Below are 21,531 nucleotides of genomic sequence, written 5' to 3' on the forward strand. Positions count from 1 at the left end.
ATGTGCATTTTTGGGGTTGTATTATACATATATAATTATATGTTCTTTTAATTTTAAGAAACTGTTTTGTCACAATGACAAACATCATGTCAAAGACTGTTGACTTTTAATATTGTCTGATAAAACACTGCTTATCTAAGGGCCCTGATGTACCAAGATCCCCATTATAAAATACTAAAGCAATTCATTCCTTATATGAATTGTGTACATGGCAACCATGCAAAATAAGTAAAAAAAATAAAACATGTGAATTAGTTTTCTTGGAGGTGATTATATTAAATAACCAAGAAAAATCAGCATTTTATAGGAAATGGCTTTTATGCAGCTGAAGGAGCCAAGAATGGTGCATCAATTTAGGAAAACTTTTGTAATAAAAGCCTCGGCTGGACGTGTCTTTTTATTGTATTCATAATTACTGTTTTGCTTGCAGCCAGTCAAGGTGAAAGTAGGACTAAAGTTGCATGCACACTGTGCTTGTGCAATGTTAATTTAAATCATTATGACAGCATAAAGGGATTAAAAGTGTGGATGAGGAAAAGAAAAATCTTTAAACCAGACTCAAAATTTTGGTCCTTAGTAAAATGTGGAGTCAATAAGTAATCCATATTTGTAATATTATAATTATAATATGTACTAGTGGGCAGAACTGGGATTAAAATGTGAAAATGCAGGCAGGATGCAGTTATTTAAGCTTTTGTTTATTAAAAAAATGCTGATGCTGATGACAATAAATAGGCATTTTAACAGTTTCGGCTTATTTAGATACAGAAAATAGTTAATAATATGAACAATTACGCTAATCAAACACAACACGGTTGAAAATGTATTTACGTCAAGTCGCAAAATAATGTAACTGTACTAAATATTAGTCCTAAATATTACAATGATCCAATATTTAATTTTAATTCTATATTTCCCTGCCTCAGTATGAATCTATTTGCTTACAGATGTTGACATGAGTTATACACTGATCAGCCATAACATCAAAACCATTTCCTTGTTTCTACACTCACTCTTTACTCTTTATCAGCTCCACTTACCACATAGAAACACTTTGTAGTTCTACAATTACTGACTGTAGTCCATATGTTTCTCTACATACCTTTTTAGCCTGCTTTCACCCTGTTCTTCAATGGTCGGGACCCCCACAGGACTACACACTAACACACCACCACCATGTCATTGTCACTGCAGTGCTGAGAATGATCCACCACCCAAATAATACCTGCTCTGTGGTGGTCCTGGGAGAGTACTGACCACTAAAGAACAGCATGAAAGGGGGCTAACAAAGCATGCAGAGAAACAGATGGGCTACAGTCAGTAATTGTAGAACTACAAAGTGCTTCTTTATGGTAAGTGGAGCTGATAAAATGGACAGTGAGTGTAGAAACAAGGAGGTGGTTTTAATGTTATGGCTGATCAAAGTCTGTACATTTTTACACCTACAAACTTTAAGTAAGTCAGGGCCAGTTAACAAAGCCAACAGCTGTAATTCAATACATTCAGCAAAGCCAATGTATGTGATTCTGTAAACATGGGTCATGATTATAAGAGGTACACCTTAGATTTAATAATGGCAAATAAAATTCCTATAGATTGTGTTGGCTTATTTGCTTTAATTTTCCCAAAAATGTATTAAGTATAGTTCTTATGATCTACTTAAACAGTGTTTTTGCTTTATTCTTTCTTTTATTGTTATTTTTACCATTATTATTATTTTTTTTTTATTTAGAATTAAATCACTTGTTAAAAGTAAGTCAGACAATTTGTACCATTTTTTTATAGTCGTCAGAAATTACATTTAATTCATAAGTGGTACTGCAAAGCGGTGCTTTTAGCTGGTGCATTCTCTGGGCAGCTGAACTATACGCTTAATGATGATAATTTTATTTAGACAATGTATTTAAAAGTAAAAAAAAAAAACGATATTTACCGGTCTCTTTCCTTAGTTTAAGACCATACCTTCGTTATTTATACATGAATGTTGAATTAATATTTGGTGTTTTTTATTAGAAGTGTAATTTAATATGTTACTCCCTCTGGATATTTTTTTATCTTAACTGATATTGATTATTTCAGGTGGCCTGTTTTTATAACTGTACAGCTATATTGTAAATAAATATATGTTTAATAAAGACTTTTTTTTCTAAAATCATATCTTGTGATAAATAAAAAAACAAACAACATTAATATTTGTATGGTTTTATAGTTTAGAAGCATTTGGCTGTCTTAATATTTATAGCTCTGGGACATTCAGGTTTCTTTATATATTAATAAATATTAATAGCTCGGATGGATTTTGGGTATATAAAGTTCTTACTTGGTGGGGGTGTGTTAGGTCGGTACAGCAGTCTAGTGCACTTGCCACCCTTTAACAATTGTTTGTACAGACGATCTAGGGCACCAGTGGCGTCCTGTCCCCTTTGCAGAAAAACAGCCCCAAAGCATGATGTTTCCACCCCCATGCTTTACAGTAGGTATGGTGTTCTTGGGATGCAACTCAGCATTCTTCTTCCTCCAAACACGACGAGTTGAGTTTTTACCAAAAAGTTCCATTTTGGTTTCATCTGACCACATGATATTCTCCCAATCCTCTTCTGGGTCATCCATATGCTCTCTGGCAAACTTCAGACGGGCCTGGACATGTACTGGCTTAAGCAGGGGGACACGCCTGGCACTGCAGGATTTGAGTCCCTCTCGGCGTAGTGTGTTACTGATGGTCCCTTTGTTACTTTGGTCCCAGCTCTCTGCAGGTCATTCATCAGGTCCCTCTGTGTAGTTCTGGGATTTTTGCTCACCGTTCTCATGATCATTTTGACCCCACAGGATGAGATCTTGCGTGGGGCCCCAGATCGAGGGAGATTATCAATGGTCTTGTATGTCTTCCATTTTCTTACAATTGCTCCCACAGTTGATTTATTCACACCAACCTGCTTGCCTATTGTAGATTCACTCTTCCCAGCCTGGTGCAGGTGTGGGAATAAAGGCACACGACAAGGTAGAGTTCACTTTAACTGTTTAGTCAGGACTTCAATGAGCGTTACAACACTTTAGACTGCCTAGCTCCAGCACCCGAACTACCTATTGGGTTCAATGCTGGGGCCATACGGTGAGTCTCATAGACAAAACTAACTGCAGAACGTCCAGACGCACATGTATAAACCGGGTGCTGCATTCTGATTGGCTGAGCTGAATGTCACTCACATATCGCCGCTACAATATTGTAATTTACTGATATCGACCTGGTGAGTACAGCCAATTGGGCGGTGGGGGGTTGAGTTCATGTCGTGGAGGGCCCCCTCCCGCCATGGGCCCCAGTGCACCTGCCTCCCCGGTAGTTACACCCCTGTAGGGCACAGTCAAACTGGATCCATTTTTATAGTCACACAGATGTCATTGGCTTTAGTCAACCCAAAAGAATTAGAAAACCCTGCTGAGCAACAAGCATGTTTTTATTTACTTGCACAAAAATGTGTTCTTAATATTTAGACATAAAAGTGAGCAGGACATACACCTCCTCAACAAGTGCACACACATTTCTGCATCAGCTTTATACATATAAACAGAACCTGTTGTACGTATATAAACATACGCATAAACAAGTGACCAGAAAATTATACCTCACAGGGTGCCCAATTAGCAGTGAACAAAAAAAATCAACATCATGCCACAAACAAGGTATACAAAAGAAAAGGGTATGGAAGCCACACTAGGCTGTACAGTGATTTGATAAGTTGACCGTAAGCAAATTTAGGAGGACTAATAGCTGTCTCAGTTTTCACCATTAATAATTATTATAGCAACATAGGTGTGACAAGTAAATACATCTGTAGTAGCAACAACAACCACAAAAGCCATTAAATAAAATTTGGGTGAACAGAATCCATATGATATTTGAGCATGGGATTAACATTACAAAAATGGAAATAATGGCTACATGAACAAAGACATGGACTAAAACCACTTCATAGTCATTTGTCAATTGTGCAAACATCCCTGTTCAAAACCCATGTCCAGCTGGGACGGTCCAGATGACGGATGTTTTACTTGATGTTTTGCATAAACAAGCCCCATTTCGTGTTATTACCATATTTCACTTCTCTAAGCTCATATGACTGCAAAGGACTGTGGTGCACAGATAAAAGTTAAACAGAAAGACAACAATCGAAGACCAGATCACTGGAGTCAACATGGAACAAATCTTTAACATGGAAAACTGGCTGTTTGCTATCGTTTGCACCCCGATTTGCACGGTCGCTACCGTGCTTAACATCGTCTTCATTTTCTGTCTATGCCAGCCAGCTAAGGGAGTGAGCATTCGTCAACCGTTGCATTTCTTATTAGTTGTCGTGCTAGGTAATTCCACAGGCCACCAACTCAACGTCATAATGTATGTTATCCTCGTCTTTCTTAGGCCACCATTCATACTTCTGGTTGTAAGTGTGGCAGTAATCTATCAAACCTTCTGCTTCAGTTTCTCCACCTGTGCCTGGATCAGCGTCTTTTACTACTTGAAGATTGTCCCACAACGTTATGCGATTTTTATCTGGATTAAGAAGAACATTAAAGCGATAGTTTTTGCTGGGTTCATCTTCGATCAGGTCTTACTTCTGTCTGCAGTAACCTTGCATTCAATGGCATACTTAATACAAACAAGGGACAGCAACAGCTCAGAAACTAATCATTTTAATGAGACAATCTCAACAGAAGTTCCAGATGTAAACGACACCTTTCTTGAGTTGAGTATAAAAATGTTCTGTTTATATTTTATTTTTCCGGTATTCACATTGACCTTCTCTTGGGGTAGAACCTTTTATTACCTATGTGGACACATTAAGACAATGCAAAGCACCAGTTCTTCCTCTAACAAACAGAAGGACCAGATGAGGGTGACGAAAATGGGCATAGTGCAAACTGCTGTGTTTTTTCCCAGCAGCCTGTGGGCCATTTGTACAGCTTTATTCATAACTAAATATAAATATCTGGATAGTGACAAACACATCACAATTACCATCACAACCTTGTGTGGTTTGGCCAATATTCTGTGTTTGGGCTCTTCACAGTCTGTTTTTAGGGTGCGGTTAATTTCTCTACTTAAGAGATTTAAAAAAGTGTTTGGATAGTAGAAATATCCTGTACAGGTTTGATCAATTCGATATTAATCCCAAGTTATTCTGTGACAATATAAATCTGATGAAATGTATAGTTATGGTTAGTGAAGTACAAAAAGTGGTTGTTACTTTTACTTATGTCTTTACTTTTTTGTCTTTGTTTTTAACTAGATTTTATCAATGTTGTATTGTAATCATATCTGTATTCTGTATTCCTTTTATCATCACCATTAAGAAATTTTTTTTTGTATATTTCTACAAAACAAATGTATAAATGACAGTGACTATGTGTCCGAGTGATAAAGTTTAAAGAGGCTGTAAGAATATGTAAAAAAAAAAAATAGAAATACTAAAAATAAATCCACTGCATTGGAACGTGAAAGACTCGATGTTATTGAGGATTTCAATAATTTGACCATGAGCTAAACATAAAGCGTAATGGCATTATACAGCAAGACAATAATCCAAAACCCAAGATCACATCCACATCTGAATGGCTGGAATGGCCTTGTCCTGTTTTGAGCCTAATAGAAATTAGGATGAAAGATGTAAAAGATCTTATTGAAGCACTTAACACTTCAATGATAGTAATTTAAGAAAATAAAACATTTAGTTGTAGTCATTCGCTGCTTAAGATTGCGCAACAAGTAAAGCAAGCAATTCATTTACACTGGTACCATGACAGTAAGCTTAACATACTTACTGTATTAAAACGATCAAGGAATTGTGGAAAGAACTTATGAGCAGTAATAATTAAGAGAAGTTTAGTGTTTCTATGTTGTTCTTTTAGTACATTAAGTCACATTAACCTTTTTTTTTTTAAATGATAAGCGTTTTAGACTCGTAAAAACTAATTCTTACAATTTCTCAGCACCTCAAGCTATAACACAAGTTTAAAAGTGAAACAGGAGGAAAATCCAGCTAAACACAGATACACACAAATGCCGATTTGTCTTATATGCACACTTTGATGACGTTTTACCGCACCGCTTAAGTCAAGTGCTGAACAAAGCGGCTGTTTACTGTTAATTTGAAATTAAATAAATACATTTTTAAAAAGCTGAACACGATTTTAAGGTAAACATTGAGTATAAGGGTACAAATTTCTCAATGAAGGCCATCGAGTTGCAAAGATTTTGAGTTTAGGGGACGTCAAGTTTCGAGGTCCCACTGTATTACAATAAACGTTCCATTTTGTTTTATTAAAATGAAATGATAATTTTAATAAATGTATTGTGTTTTCCCAGGTTCTCTTTGTCACTTTGTATCAAGATCTGCCATTGTGTACTCATGGGCACAGTTGGATTTGCCCAATTTTAATAGGTAATGAGAAGGCACAGGCTGTGGTTAATCATAACCACTAATGAGAAAAAAATTATACACCACCAAGGTAATAATCTAAGTTCCAACAAAGAAATGATCTATTGGATTATTTAAAATATCAGTGCAATCCCCAGTGTGATTACTGCTCTGTGAAGTTATCATGTATTCAGCAGTAGCACTTAATGAACTTCATGAACCCTAATGTTCAAATGTAAAGCTGACAAGGTCCTAACTACCAAATGATAAACGTTTTACTCAATATTTTGCATAAACATGCTATGTAGACCCCATTATTACCATAATTTACTTTCCAAGCTCGTGTGACTGCCAGGGGTCTTTAGTGTGCTGATGAAATTTCAACATAAAACAAAAAGCCAACCATCAGGAGCCAGGCTGGGGGAGCCAACATGGTTAAAACAGCTGTAACGGCAGGTTGGCTGGTAGCTTTTGTTTGCACCCCGTCCTGCATTGTTGCTACCATGCTAAACATCATCTTCATCATCAACATCATCCGTCTATGTCGGCCAGCTGATGGAGCGAGCATTCGTCAACCTTTGCAATTCTTATTGACCGTTAAGCAATTCTACAATTCACCAACTGATCGTCATGATCTCTGTTATCCTGAGCCTTCTAACACCAACTGACTGACTTCTGGCTCTAAATGGAGAGATAAGTCTGGATAATGCCTGGATCAGCATTGTTTACTACTTGAAGATTGTCCCACAACATCAAGTGATTTTTATCTGGATTAAGAAGAACATCAAAGCGATAGTTTTTGCTGGGTTCGTCTTCGATCAGGTCTTACTTATGTCTGCGATTACCATTGATACAATGGGGCACATGCCACAAACCATGAACGACAACAGCTCAGAAACTAGCCATTTGAATGGGACAATCGATAAAGAAATTCATGTTTCAAATAACGCCCTCTTTAAGCTGAGTAATAGTGTGTACTTGGCATATTTTATTTGTCCTTTAATCACATTGACTTTCTCTTGGGGCAGAACCTTTTACTACTTACTTGGACACATAAAAAGGATGGAACAAACCAGCAGTTCTTACTGTAAGCAACAGAGGAAGCAGTTGAGGGTGACGATCATGGGCATTGTGTAAACTGCTGTGTTTATTCCCAGCAGCCTGTGGGTCATTACCATGATCTATTCATCCGAGAATGAAACTTCGGATAATGACAATTCTATTGCAATGACCATCTCATCCGTGTGTGGTTTGGCAAATATTCTGTGTTTAGGTTTTTCACAGAATGTTTTTAGGGTGCGGATAGTTTCTTCATTCAAGAGATTTAAAAAAGTGTTTGGAATGTAGGATCTTGTACAAGGTTTTATTCTGTTGTTTGTGTATTTTGTACAACATATAATGTGTTACACATACATGCACAACTCAAGCCATTGGTTTAACATGAGCTAGACTACCTCAGACACACTAAAGCAAATCATTCTTGTTTAAGGTTATAGTTACTGTTATTAATATCCATGTTAAAGTTTTAAATAATTTGTAATTAGTACGTTTTGTTGTAATTTCTCTTATATATTCTATAATATATGTAGTTGTGTGTGTGTATTTTTTTTGGAAAGCCACTGTTTACTGTGTATTTTTGTCTGTTGATCAACGTATCGTTGCTGCAATAGATCCAGCATCGTTTCTTCAAAAATTGTTCAGTAAATCTATGCACATCAAGCAAAAAACTCAATATATTGCTAAGAAAATTATTTAGAAATCTAAAGTAATATATTTACTTTAAATATGAACATTAAAATGCTTATTTTATTAATTCAGGGGTTTTAGGTTAAGGGGTCATTTTAACATGATTAGGCATTGAAAAAGTCCCAAAACAACTGTTTAGCATTTTATTTTCTTTGTCACTACACTGCTACAGTCATATTTAAAAGAACATTTTGTTTTCAAAACTATTTATGCATTGTAAATGTAGAAATGACAATACTGTATGTACAAGTGAAAATAAAAGCCACTACAAAGTGTTTAATTGTGACCACTGCTGATGAAAATTGAGGATTATAAGGGTGATGTATTTTTTCATGAGTGATAAAGTTTTCTTGTTTCTTCATTTAAATAAAATGACTATTTAAAACTTTTGTCTTTTGTGTTCTCATTGTCGTGTATTGCACTCTGTATCAGCATCTGAAATAATTTTCTGTGACAAATATGCAAAAGTGCAATAAATCTGAAGGGCAGTGAATACATTTATGTGACACTATCAATTTCTGTTCACAGCTCAGTAGATCTTATCAATGTTGTATTTAATCATATCTATATTTTGTATTCCTTTTGTCAACACCATTGGGGACATTTGGTAAATATAATATAAATAAATGACAGTAACTATGTGTCAGAGTGAAAAAGTTCACAGAGGCTGTAAGAATATGTAAAAATATAGAAATAATAAAAATAAATCCACTGCATTGGACGTGAAAGAGTTGATGTTATTCAGGTTTTCAGCAATTCAACCATGAGCTAAAGATGATCGTAATGGCATTATACAGCAAGACAATAATCCAGAACCCAAGATTACATCCACATCTGAATGGCTGGAATGGCCTTGTCCTGTTTTGAGCCAAATAGAGATTAGGATGAAAGATGTAAAAGATCTTATAGAAGCATTAAAGACTTGAATGATAGTAATTATTATTAAAATAAGCATTTAGTTGTAGTTATTGCTGCTAAAGAATAGAATAGAATGCCTTTTTTGTCATATATAAATACAGTATACAGATGTACGAAACGTTCGTACAGCTCGTTTGGAAGCTGGGGTCAGAGCGCAGGGTTAAGGGCCTTGCTCATGGGCCCAGCAGTGGCTGCATGGCAGAGCTGGGATTCTTACTCTCAACCTTTCAGTTAGTCCAAAGCTCTATCCAATAGGCCACCACTGTCCCATTGCGCAACAATTTTTCTTTATTAAAATAAATGATTATTTAAATAAATGTATTTTGTGTTCTCTCTGGTTCTCTTTGTCTGAGATTGTACTTCATGTAATGATCTGCCATTGTTTATGGCACTGGAAAAAATGTGTGGGTGCAGTTGGATTTGCCCAATTTTAATAGGCATAGAGAAGGGACCAGCTGTGGTTAATCATAACCACTAATGAGAAAATAGGAGGCCGTGTCACAAAGAAAAACAACATTACAAAATGTATACACCACAAAAGTAATAATCTAAGTTCCAACAAATAAACGATCCATTGAAAAAAAAAAAATGCAATGCCCAGTGTGATCACTACTGCAAGAAGTTATATCATGTACTCAGCAGTAGCACTTCATGAACCCTAATGTTCAGATGTAAAGCTGTTAAGGTCCTAACTACAAGATGATAAATGTGTTACTCAATGTTTTGCATACATATCCTATGCAGGCCCCATTAATATCATATTTTATTGTTCAAGCTCATGTGACTGCAAGGGGTCGTAGTGTGCTGATAACATTTTAACATAAAACAGAAAGGCAACCATCAGGAGCCAGGCTGTGTGAGTCAACATGGTTAAAACAACTATTGTGACAGATTGGCTGTTAGCTATCGTTTGCACCCCGTCCTGCATCGCTGCTACTATGCTAAACATTATTTTTATTTTCTGTCTATGCCGGCCAGCTGATGGAGCGAGCATTCGTCAACCTTTGCAATTCTTATTAACGGTCATGTCAAGCAATTCTACAATTCACCAACTGATCGTCATGATCTCTGTTATCCTGAGCTTTTTTACACCACCTGACTGGCTTCTGGGTCTAACTGGGGAGATAATCTGCCAAACCTTCTCCTCGAGTTTCTCCACCTGTGCCTGGACCAGCATTGTTTACTACTTGAAGATCGTCCCTCAACATCATGTGATTTTTATCTGGATTAAGAAGAACATCAAAGCGATAGTTTTTGCTGGGTTCGTCTTCGATCAGGTCTTACTTCTGTCTGCGATAACCATGTATACACTGTCATACATGCTACAAACCAGGAACGACAACAGCTCAGAAACTAGCCATTCGAATGGGACAATCAGAAAAGGAATTCCTGTTTTAAACCACAAACTCTATGAGTTGAGTGTTAGTGTGTACTTGGCATATGTCATTTGTCCTTTAATTACATTGACCTTCTCTTGGGGCAAAACCTTTTATTACTTATTTGGACACATAAAAAGGATGGAACAAACCAGCAGTTCTTCCTGTAAGCAACAGAGGAAGCAGATGAGGGTGACGATCATGGGCATTGTTCAAACTGCTGTGTTTATTCCCAGCAGCCTGTGGGTCATTACCAAGGTTTTGATAATTTCATCTGAGAATAACACTGTGGATGATGACTACTTTATCACAATGACCATCTCATCCTTGTGTGGTTTGGCAAATATTCTGTGTTTAGGCTTTTCGCAGAATGTTTTTAGGGTGTGGATAATTTATTTAATCAAGAGATTTAAAAAAGTGTTTGGAATGTAGGATCTTGTACAAGGTTTAATTCTGTTGTTTGTGTATTTTGTACAACATATAATGTGTTACACATACAGGGACAACTTAAGCCGTTGGTTCAACATGAGCTAGACTTCCTCAGACACACTGAAGCAAATTGCCCCTGTGTAAGGTTATAGTTACTGTTATTAATATCCATGTTAGAGTTTTAAATAATTTGTAATTAGTAAGTTTTGTTGTAATTTTTCTCTTATATATTCTCTGATATATATGCAATTCTTTTATTTCAATAAATATTTCATTTTTCTTTGTAACAATTAAATGATTATTTAAATAAATGTATTTTGTGTTCTCTCAGGTTCTCTTTGTCTGAGATTGTACTTCGTATAATGATCTGCCATTGTTTACTATCTTGGAACAAATTCATGGGTGCAGTTGGATTTGCCCAATTTTAAAAGGCATGGAGAAGGGACCAGCTGTGGTTAATCATAACCACTAATGAGAAAATAGGAGGCTGTATCACAAAGAAAAACATTACAAAATTTAATACACCACAAAAGTAATAATCTAAGTTCCAACAAAAAAACGATTCATTGAAAAAAAAAAACAATGCAATGCCCAGTGTGATCACTGCTGCAAAAGTTATACTTATATCATGTACTCAGCAGTAGCACTTCATGAAACCTAATGTTCAAATGTAAAGCTGTTAAGGTCCTAACTACAAGATGATAAATGTCTTACTCAATGTTTTGCATAAATATCCTATACAGGCCCCATTAATATCATATTTTATTGTCCAAGCTCATGTGACTGCAAGGGGTCGTAGTGTGCTGATAAAATTTCAACATAAAACAGAAAGGCAACCATCAGGAGCCAGGCTGTGTGAGTCAACATGAGTAAAACAACTATTGTGACAGATTGGCTGGTAGCTATTGTTTGCACCCCATCTTGCATTGCTGCTACCATGCTAAACATCATCTTTATTTTCTGTCTATGCCGGCCAGCTGATGGAGCGAGCATTCGTCAACCTTTGCATTTCTTATTAACCATCATGTTAAGCAATTCTATAATTCACCAACTGATCGTCATGATCTCTGTTATCCTGAGCTTTTTTACACCACCTGACTTGCTTCTGGGTCTAACTGGGGAGATAATCTGCCAAACCTTCTCCTCGAGTTTCTCCACCTGTGCCTGGACCAGCATTGTTTACTACTTGAAGATCGTCCCTCAACATCATGTGATTTTTATCTGGATTAAGAAAAACATCAAAGCGATAGTTTTTGCTGGGTTCGTCTTCGATCAGGTCTTACTTCTGTCTGCGATAACCATGAATACACTGGCACACATGCTACAAACCAGGAACGACAACAGCTCAGAAACTAGCCATTCGAATTGGACAATCAGAAAAGGAATTCCTGTTTTAAACCACAAACTCTATGAGTTGAGTGTTAGTGTGTACTTGGCATATGTCATTTGTCCTTTAATTACATTGACCTTCTCTTGGGGCAGAACTTTTTACTACTTATTTGGACACATAAAGAGGATGGAACAAACCAGCAGTTCTTCCTGTAAACAACAGAGGAAGCAGATGAGGGTGACGATCATGGGCATTGTGCAAACTGCTGTGTTTATTCCTAGTAGCCTGTGGGTCATTACCACGGTTTTGCTCATTTCATCAGGGTCTAAAACTTTGGATGATGACTACTTTATCACAATGACCATCTCATCCTTGTGTGGTTTGGCAAATATTCTGTGTTTAGGCTTTTCACAGTATGTTTTTAGGGTGCGGATCATTTCTTCATTCAAGAGATTTAAAAAAGTGTTTGGAATGTAGGATCTTGTACAAGGTTTAATTCTGTTGTTTGTGTATTTTGTACAACATATTATGTTATAGTTACTGTTAACATATATTAACATATAGTTGCTGTTATGGATATCCTTGTCATAATTTTAAATCATTTGTAAGTTTTGTTGTCTTTCTCTAGTAGAAAAAAGCTAAGAAATCTTTTTGAAAGTACATAATAACATTTGTCTAAAATTAATGTATTACGATGTAAAATTACATTGTATTTATTAATCATAAATATATGTACATATATATATATATATATATATATATATACTGTATATATATATATATACGTATATATATATATATATATATATGTGTATGTATATATATATATATATATATATATATATATATACAGTATATATATATATATATATATATATATATATATATATATACTGTATATACTGTATATATTATTCATTATATATATATAAATTTGATATATTAATGCTTTTAAAATCACATCATCTGCTTTTTTTTAAAAGTCCAGTAAATCTCTTTACATCAAGCACATAAATAAAATATTTCGGTAAACAATGTAATTTACAATACTACAGGCATTAATTTATTTTAAAAATTGAAATTTAAAAACCTTGTTTTATGATTTTTTTTTTACTCTTTAAGTTAAGGGGTCATAATTAGCCTTTAAAAATGTTTATCACCTTAGTTTCTTTGTCATATTTGTATTATTTATTTGTATTCCTTTTCATACCAACAATTTTAAAGAACATTTTGTTTTTAAGAAAACCATGCATTTTAAATGTAAAGATGACAATTCTGTATGTGCAAGTAAAAATAAAAACCACTAAGAATATGTAACAATATAGTAGTAAAAAGTAGTAAGTAGTAAAAATAAACCCACTGTATAAGGTCAGTGTGTTTAATTGTAGCCACTGCTCATAAAGATGGTGCATTATAAGGGTGACGATCATGGGCATAGTGCAAACTTCTGTGTTTATTCCCAGCAGCCTGTTAGTCATTACCACAGTTTTGCTTTTTTCATCCAAGTATGAAACTTTGGATGATGACTACTTTATCGCAATGACCATCTCATGTGGTTTGGCAAATCCCATACTAATATTTGTCTAAACTAAGTGGTTAAATACTAAAAGTGATTTTGAATATTTTTTTTTTCATAAACTGCTCATTTATTTTGTTTGTTGATCACTATATTTTGGTTGCAATAGATCCAGTATCGTGTTTTTTTTTTTTTTTTTTTTTTTTTTTTTTTTTTAAGTTGGTCACAAAAATTATACACGTTAAGCAAATAACTCCATATTAGATAATTAAATAATTTAATTTAGAATTATTATGTCATTAGTTTACTTTAAATATGTATAGTAAAAATGTATTCACTGCATCAGGTCAACTTGTTTAATTGTTGCCTCTGCTCATAAAGATGGTGCATTATATAGGTGACAATCATGGGCATAGTGGAAACTGCTGTGATTCCCAGCAGCCTGTGGGTCATTACCACGGTTTAGCTTGTAGCTAAGTATGAAACACGGGATGATCACTATCATGACCATCTCATGAGGTTTGGCAAATCCCATAATAATATTATTACAATGTATGAATATTATAATTATAATACTATGTATGTATGTATGTATGTATAGATACTTATTTTGGGGGAATGGGGTAAATAGTAAAAGTGGTTTTGAAATGTTCTTTTTGTGTGTTGATCACTATATTTTGGTTGCAATAGATCCAGTATCATTTTTGGGGTTTTTCTGGTCAGTCAACTATACAAATTTCAAGCAAATAACTCAATATTTAGCTTAATAAGTTCATTTACATTTATTATATCATTAGTTTACTTTAAATATGTATAGTACAAATTTATCCACTGCATTAGGCCAATGTGTTTAATTGTAGCCACTGCTAATAAAGATGGTGCATTTAAAAAGGTGACAATTATTTCATGGGTAATAAAGTTTTATTTCTTCATTAAAATGAAATCACTATTTAAAACTTTTGTCTTTTGTGTTCTCATTGTCGTGTATTGCACTGTGTATCAGGATCTGAAATCATTTTGTGTGACAAACATGCAAAAACGCAATAAATCAGAAGGGCAGCGAATACATTTTCATGACACTATCAATTTCTGACATCTGTCCACAGCTCAGTAGACCTTATCAGGGTTTAGCATGGTGGAACAAACTAATGGGTGCAGTTGAATTTGCCCGATTTTAATAGGCAAAGAGAGGGCACCAGCTGCGGTCAATAATAACCACTAATGAGGAAACAGGAGGCCGTGTCACAAAGAAAAACAACATCATGGAACTTAATAAGCCACTAAACTAATAATCAAAGTTCTTTTATTTTTATGAGTTGGATTTTTAAAACATTTATTTTAAAAAGTATTTAAAAGTTACGATGACAGCAATCCATCATGCCAGAACTGACCTTTGGGTTCAAGTCAACATACATAAATGGACGTGTCTAAGATAAGGATGGAGAATTACCTACTCTGATTCTCTATATTCTCTTTTCAGGCTCTGTGTTAGAATCATCCACTGCCCACTTTATTTTAAAACATTCCACATGAGAAGATGAATTGGTAATAGGTGAAAGCAGGATGATTGGGTATAAAAGAAAAATACATGAAAGGTCCAGTCTTTGCAAACAAAAATGGGTCATGGCTCACCACATAGATCCAAACCTTATTAATGCAAGTTTGCAGATAATTTGGGTCTTTCACTATCTATTGTACATAATATTGTAAAAAAAAAAAGATTCAGGTAATCCAGAGAGATATTTTGTTGAATCCATAGAAACCTCTGTTAAATGTGTGTGATCTTTGCTCTTTTAGATAGTTCTGTTTAAAAAATATAGCTACAGAAGTTCGGCAGTACTTCGGAAAACCATTGTCACTTATCACAGTCCACCGCTGCTTTAAAAAATGCCACCTGAAAATCTATTATTCACAGAGAAAGCCAGACAGAAAGACACACACACATATACAGTGTGTATATATATATATATATATATACACTGATCAGCCATAACATTAAAACCATCTCCTTGTTTCTACACACATTGTCCATTTTATCAGCTCCACTTACCATATAGAAGCACTTTGTAGTTCTACAATTACTGACATAGCCTGCTTTCACCCTGTTCTTCAATGGTCAGGACCCCCACAGGACCACCACAGAGCAGGTACTATTTGTGTGGTGGATCATTCTCAGCACTGCAGTGACAATGACATGGTGGTGGTGTGTTAGTGTGTGTTGTGCTGGTATGAGTGGATCAGACACTCATAACATATTACTTTTTGTCATCAAAAAGGTAAAAAAGCCACCTGTCTTGGTAAGGGGGTGCATCAGTGCCCAAAACATGGGTGACTTGTATATGTTTAAAGCTATCATTGACAGAGAGGTGTATCTTGGGATTTTAAAAAGACATAAGCTGCCATTAATGCAACCTGTTTGTTTTGGTAGTCCATGGTTAGTTGAGCAGGACAACACCAGGCTTAATTATGCACACAAAACATCAGCTTGTCTTCCAAGACAAAGAGTGTGTGTGCTAGACTGCCCTGCCTGCAGTCCAGATCTGTTTTTTTATTGGCCATGTATACCACACTTTTAAAGCAGGGAATCAGAAAACACTGTTTACAGTCTGTTAAGCAGCTGTAAAAGGCAGGAACTGGCAAAAATTCCACTCGCAAATCTGCAACCATTATCTTCAGTTCCCATACTATTAAAAAGTGTCATTAAGTGATGGGTCATGGTGATAAACATCCCTTTGTTTAAACTTTTTATGTGTGTTGAAGGCATCTACATTTGTTTTCTATTGACAAAGTACTGTACAACAAAATTGGTCTTATACCAACTGTTCCAACTTTTCCAAAATTGGGGTTTGTTTATTCTGTATACAGCCTACTTTTGCAGTCATAAACCCTGATGTTTGAATGTGCCCTTCTTAAAAAACATGTCTGACTCGAGCTGGTGAGGTCCTAACAACCAGAAGATAAATGTTTTAGTCAATGTTTTGCATTAACACGCAATGCAAGCCCCATTTAATGCTATTACCATATTTCATTTCCCCCAGCTCATGTGATTGCAAATGGTTGTGGTGCGCTGATGAAGTTTTGGTATAAAACGGAAGGGCAAAACAATCAACAGCAAGATCACCAGAGTCAACATGGCACTCGTCATTGAAATGGAAAACTGGCTGTTTGCCATCGTTTGCACCCCATTTTGCGCGTTTGCTAACGTGGTAAACATCTTCTTTATTTTCTGTATGTGCAAGCCAGCTGAGGGAGTGAGCATTCGCCAACCGTTGCATTTCTTATTGGTTGTTATGTTACGCAATAGCTCAGTTCACCAATTCATCGTATTGATCTCTATTATCCTGAGCTTTATTACACCACCTGACTGGCTTCTGGTTATAAATGCGGCAATAGTCCTACAAACCTACTGCTCGAGTTTCTCCACCAGTGCCTGGATCAGTATTTTTTACTACTTGAAGATTGTCCCGCAACATAATGTGATCTTGATCTGGATTAGGAAGAACATTAAAGCAATACTTTTAGGCGGGATCGTCTTTGATCAGGTCTTTCTTCTGTCTGCAATCGCCATGGGCGCAGCCGCATACCTGCCACCCCCATTCTACGGCAACGGGTCAGAAACTAGCCATCTGAATAGTCCAACTGTTTCAGGAGCTCAAGTTTTAAACAGCATGCTTTTCCAGTTGGCTACCCATGTGTTTTTGGGATATTTGACCCTTCCCGTTATGACAATGATCTACTCTTGGGGCAGAACTTTTTATTTCTTACGTGGTCACATCAAGAATATGAAGCAAACTACTGGTTCTTCCTGTAAGCAACAGAAGAACCAGATGAGGGTGACGAAAATGGGCATACTGCAAACTACTCTCTTCATTCCCAGCAGCCTGTGGGCCATGACCACGGCATTGCTCCTTTCATCTAACTATAACACTATGGATTATGACAAACACATCACAATGACCATCTCATCCGTTTGTGGTTTGGCAAATTTTCTGTGTTTAGGCTCTTCACAGTCTGTTTTTCGGGTCAGGATCATTTCTTTACTCAAGAGATTTAAAAAAGTGTTTGGATTGTAGAACCAGCTTGTCCTGAGTTTCAATCTTTTGTTGATTATGTGTACAACACTGTAACATTTAACATAACGATGTTCATAATGTTAGTTGTGCAAAACCTATTTTGGTGGTTGGATAGAACAATCCAGACAGTTTTCCTTTTTTGACTAGGTAGTACATTTGTGCTTAAACAATTTACTCACAAAAGTAGAATAATTGATATCCCAAGACTGCCGTGTTTCTTACAAGTGTATGTAAACCTTTGACTTAGACGTAACATAATCAGTTACCACCAGAGGTAGTAGTAGTAGTAACAATGTACCCTTAAAAAACAAAAAAAGCTGGTAGGTCCTAACTACCAGATGAAAAATGTTTAACTCAACGTTTTGCATAAACATGCTATGCAAGCACCATTAAAGTTATTACCATATTTCATTTCTGTGAATGCAAAGGACTGTAGTGCTCTGATGAAGTTTTGGGTTTAAAGCAGAAAGGCAACAATCAACGATCAGATTACTGGAGTAAACATGGCACTTACACTTACAATTGAAATGGCAAACTGGCTGTTTGCTATCATTTGTACCCCGTTTTGTGCGATCGCTAACGTGGTAAACATCTTCTTTATTTTCTGTCTATGCCAGCCAGCTGAGGGAGTGAGCATCCGTCAACCTTTGCATTTCTTATTAAATGTTATGGTACGCAATGGCACAGTTCACCAACTCATCATCTTGATCTGTGTCATCCTGAGCTTTTTTAAACCACCAAACTGGTTTCGGGTTGTAAGCGCAGCAGTAATCTTACAAACCTACTGCTCAAGTTTTTCCACCAGTGCCTGGATCAGCATTTTTTACTACTTGAAGATTGTCCCGCAACATTGTGTGTTTTCTATCTGGATTAAGAAGAACATTAAAGTGATACTTTTAACCGGGATCGTCTTTGATCAGGTCTTTCTTCTGTCTGCGATCGCCATGGGTGCAGCATCATACCTTCCTTTTCCATTGCATGGCAACGAGTCAGAAACTAGCCAAACAAATGGGACAACGTCTTCAGGAGCTCAAGTTTTAAACAGCATGCTTTTCAAGTTGGGTACCAATGTGTTTTTGCTTTATTTGATTTCTCCCTTTAGTACAATGATCTACTCTTGGGGCAGAACTTTTTACTACTTACGTGGACACATCAAGAATATGAAGCAAACTACTGGTTCTTCCTCCAAGCAACAGAAGAACAAGATGAGGGTGACGATCATGGGCATAGTGCAAACTACTGTGTTTATTCCCAGCAGCCTGTGGGCCATTGCCATGGCTTTGCTCTTTTCATCTAACTATGAAACTTTGGATAGTGACAAACGCATTACAATGACCATCTCATCCATTTGTGGTTTGGCAAATTTTCTGTGTTTAGGCTCTTCACAGTCTGTTTTTCGGGTCAGGATAATTTCTTTACTCAAGAGATTTAAAAAAGGGTTTGGACTGTAGAACCAACTTTCCTGAGTCCTGAGTTTCATGTAACACTGTAACATTTAACATAAAATGTACATACTGTTAGTTGTGCAAGACCTGTTTGGTGGTTGTTGGATAGGACAATTCAGACAAAAGTAAAACAGTAGTAGAATAATTGAAATCCGAAGACTGCCATTGGATTATTCATTGTAATACTCAGTAAGTTCCCAGCACTTAGATCACACAAACGTTCAAATGTACTGTTTTTTACAAACCAACTTTAGCATAAGCTGGAAAAGGTCCTAACAACCAGATGAAAAATTTATAACTCAACGTTTTGCATAAACATGCTATGCAGGCCCCATTAAAGTTATTACCATATTTCATTTCTGTAAATGCAAGGACTGTAGTGTGCTGGAATTTCTGGAGAACAATCAACGATCAGATCTCTGGAGTCAACACCACACTTACTATAGAAATGGCAAACCTGCTGTTTGCTATCGTTTGTACCCCGTTTTGTGTGGTCGCTAACATGCTAAACATCGTCTTCATTTTTTGTCTATGCCAGCCAGTTGAGGGAGTGAGCATTCATCAACCTTTGTATTTTTTATTAACTGTCATGCTAGGCAATTCTACAGTTCAACAGCTTATCATTATGGTCTATGTTATTCTGACCTTTCTTAGACCACCTGACTGGCTTCTGATTGTAAACCTGGGAATAATTTACCAAACCTACTGCTCGAGTTTCTCCACCTGTGCCTGGATCAGCATTTTTTACTACTTGAAGATCGTCCCGCAACATCATGCTTTCTTTATCTGGATCAAGAAGAACATCAAAGTGATAGTTTTTGCTGGGTTTGTCTTAGATCAGGTCTTACTTCTGTCTGCGATAACCATGGGTACGGTTTCAAACCTGCCGCAACCAACGTACAGTAGTAATAACACAACATTCCTAGATGAAGTAAATGCTCTAAACAGAACTCTCTTTAAAATGGCTATCAGGGTGTTCCTGGCATATTTTGTTTGCCCATTTTGCATACTGACCTTCTCTTGGGGCAAAACCTTTAATTATCTACGTGGACACATCAGGAGGATGGAGCAAACTACTGGTTCTCAAACTACTAGTCCTCAACAACAGAACCAGATGAGGGTGACGATTACGGGCATAGTGCAAACTTCTGTGTTTGTTCCGAGCAGCCTGTGTGCTATTACCACAGCATTGCTTTTTTTCCATGATGGATATCTGGACAGACACATCACAATGACTATGACCTCTATATCTGGTTTAGCAAATATTCTGTGTTTAGGCTTTTCACAGTCTATTTTTAGGGTGCGAGTAGTTTCATTACTAAAGAGATTTTATGCATGAATTGTTACACTTTATTATTATTATTATTATTATTCACACTTGTAATTTGTACTTATACCTACTACTTACTTTTTTTATTATAAATTATAGATCCATTAGATGATGAAAATAATGGGAAGAAAAAACTCATTCAGCTGTTACTCTGCAGAGTAACTCACTCACTCACTTGCGGAGGGGAAGTGGGGGTAGCTGGAGCCCATCCCAACTTTTCAATGGGCGCAAGGCACACAGTAACACCCTGGACGGGGAACCAGTCCATCGTAGGGCAGACACAGATACACACACATACACACACCCATTCACCTATAGGGCAATTCAGTGTCTCCAATTAACCTGACTGCATGTTTTTGGACAGTGGGAGGAAATCGGAGCTCCCGGAGGAAACCCACGCAGACACGGGGAGAACATGCAAACTCCGCACAGACAGGACCCGGACCGCCCCGCCTGGGGATCGAACTCAGGACCTTCTTGCTGTGAGGCGACAGCGCTACCCACCGAACCACCGTGCCGCCCTCAAATAAACATGCAGAGAAATTCATCATATTTATCATTTGTCTCATAATCTTATGTTTATGTGTATGCTGAATACAAGTTATTTTTTTTATTTTATAATAATTTATTAAAAAACAATTAGGTTAAAACGCATTCATTTTTAGATTAGTTAACACAATTGATTCAAGTTAAATGATATTTTTGATTCATAAAGATTTTATTTTAACATTTTGTATTAATCTTAAATAAATATGTGTGAAATTCCTATTAACTATCTGTGTTGGTTTCTTTTCCTGCTTCTGCTACACATTCAGTACATTTTTTGTTTTATTTTGTGGGTTTGATTCTGGAATGTTGCAGCATAATTGCACATTTGCCATTATTTAAGACAAAAACTGCATTCTACAATTAGACTGGGGAAAAAAACATCCGACTGTTACTTTCCACAGCTGTTAAA

At 36.2% G+C, this 21,531-nt stretch overlaps 1 protein-coding gene across 1 annotated transcript; it reads left to right on the top strand.

Moving 5' to 3' along the window:
* Nucleotides 1-19,691: 19,691 nt before the first annotated feature.
* On the top strand, nt 19,692-20,582 carry LOC134323856 (taste receptor type 2 member 7). Its single transcript, XM_063005403.1, has one exon. The coding sequence runs from the start codon at nt 19,692-19,694 to the stop codon at nt 20,580-20,582; it is 891 nt and encodes a 296-aa protein (XP_062861473.1).
* The last annotated feature ends 949 nt before the right edge of the window (nt 20,583-21,531 follow it).

The sequence above is a fragment of the Trichomycterus rosablanca genome, chromosome 12 (genome assembly GCF_030014385.1).
Source record: "Trichomycterus rosablanca isolate fTriRos1 chromosome 12, fTriRos1.hap1, whole genome shotgun sequence".
Lineage (NCBI taxonomy): Eukaryota > Metazoa > Chordata > Actinopteri > Siluriformes > Trichomycteridae > Trichomycterus > Trichomycterus rosablanca.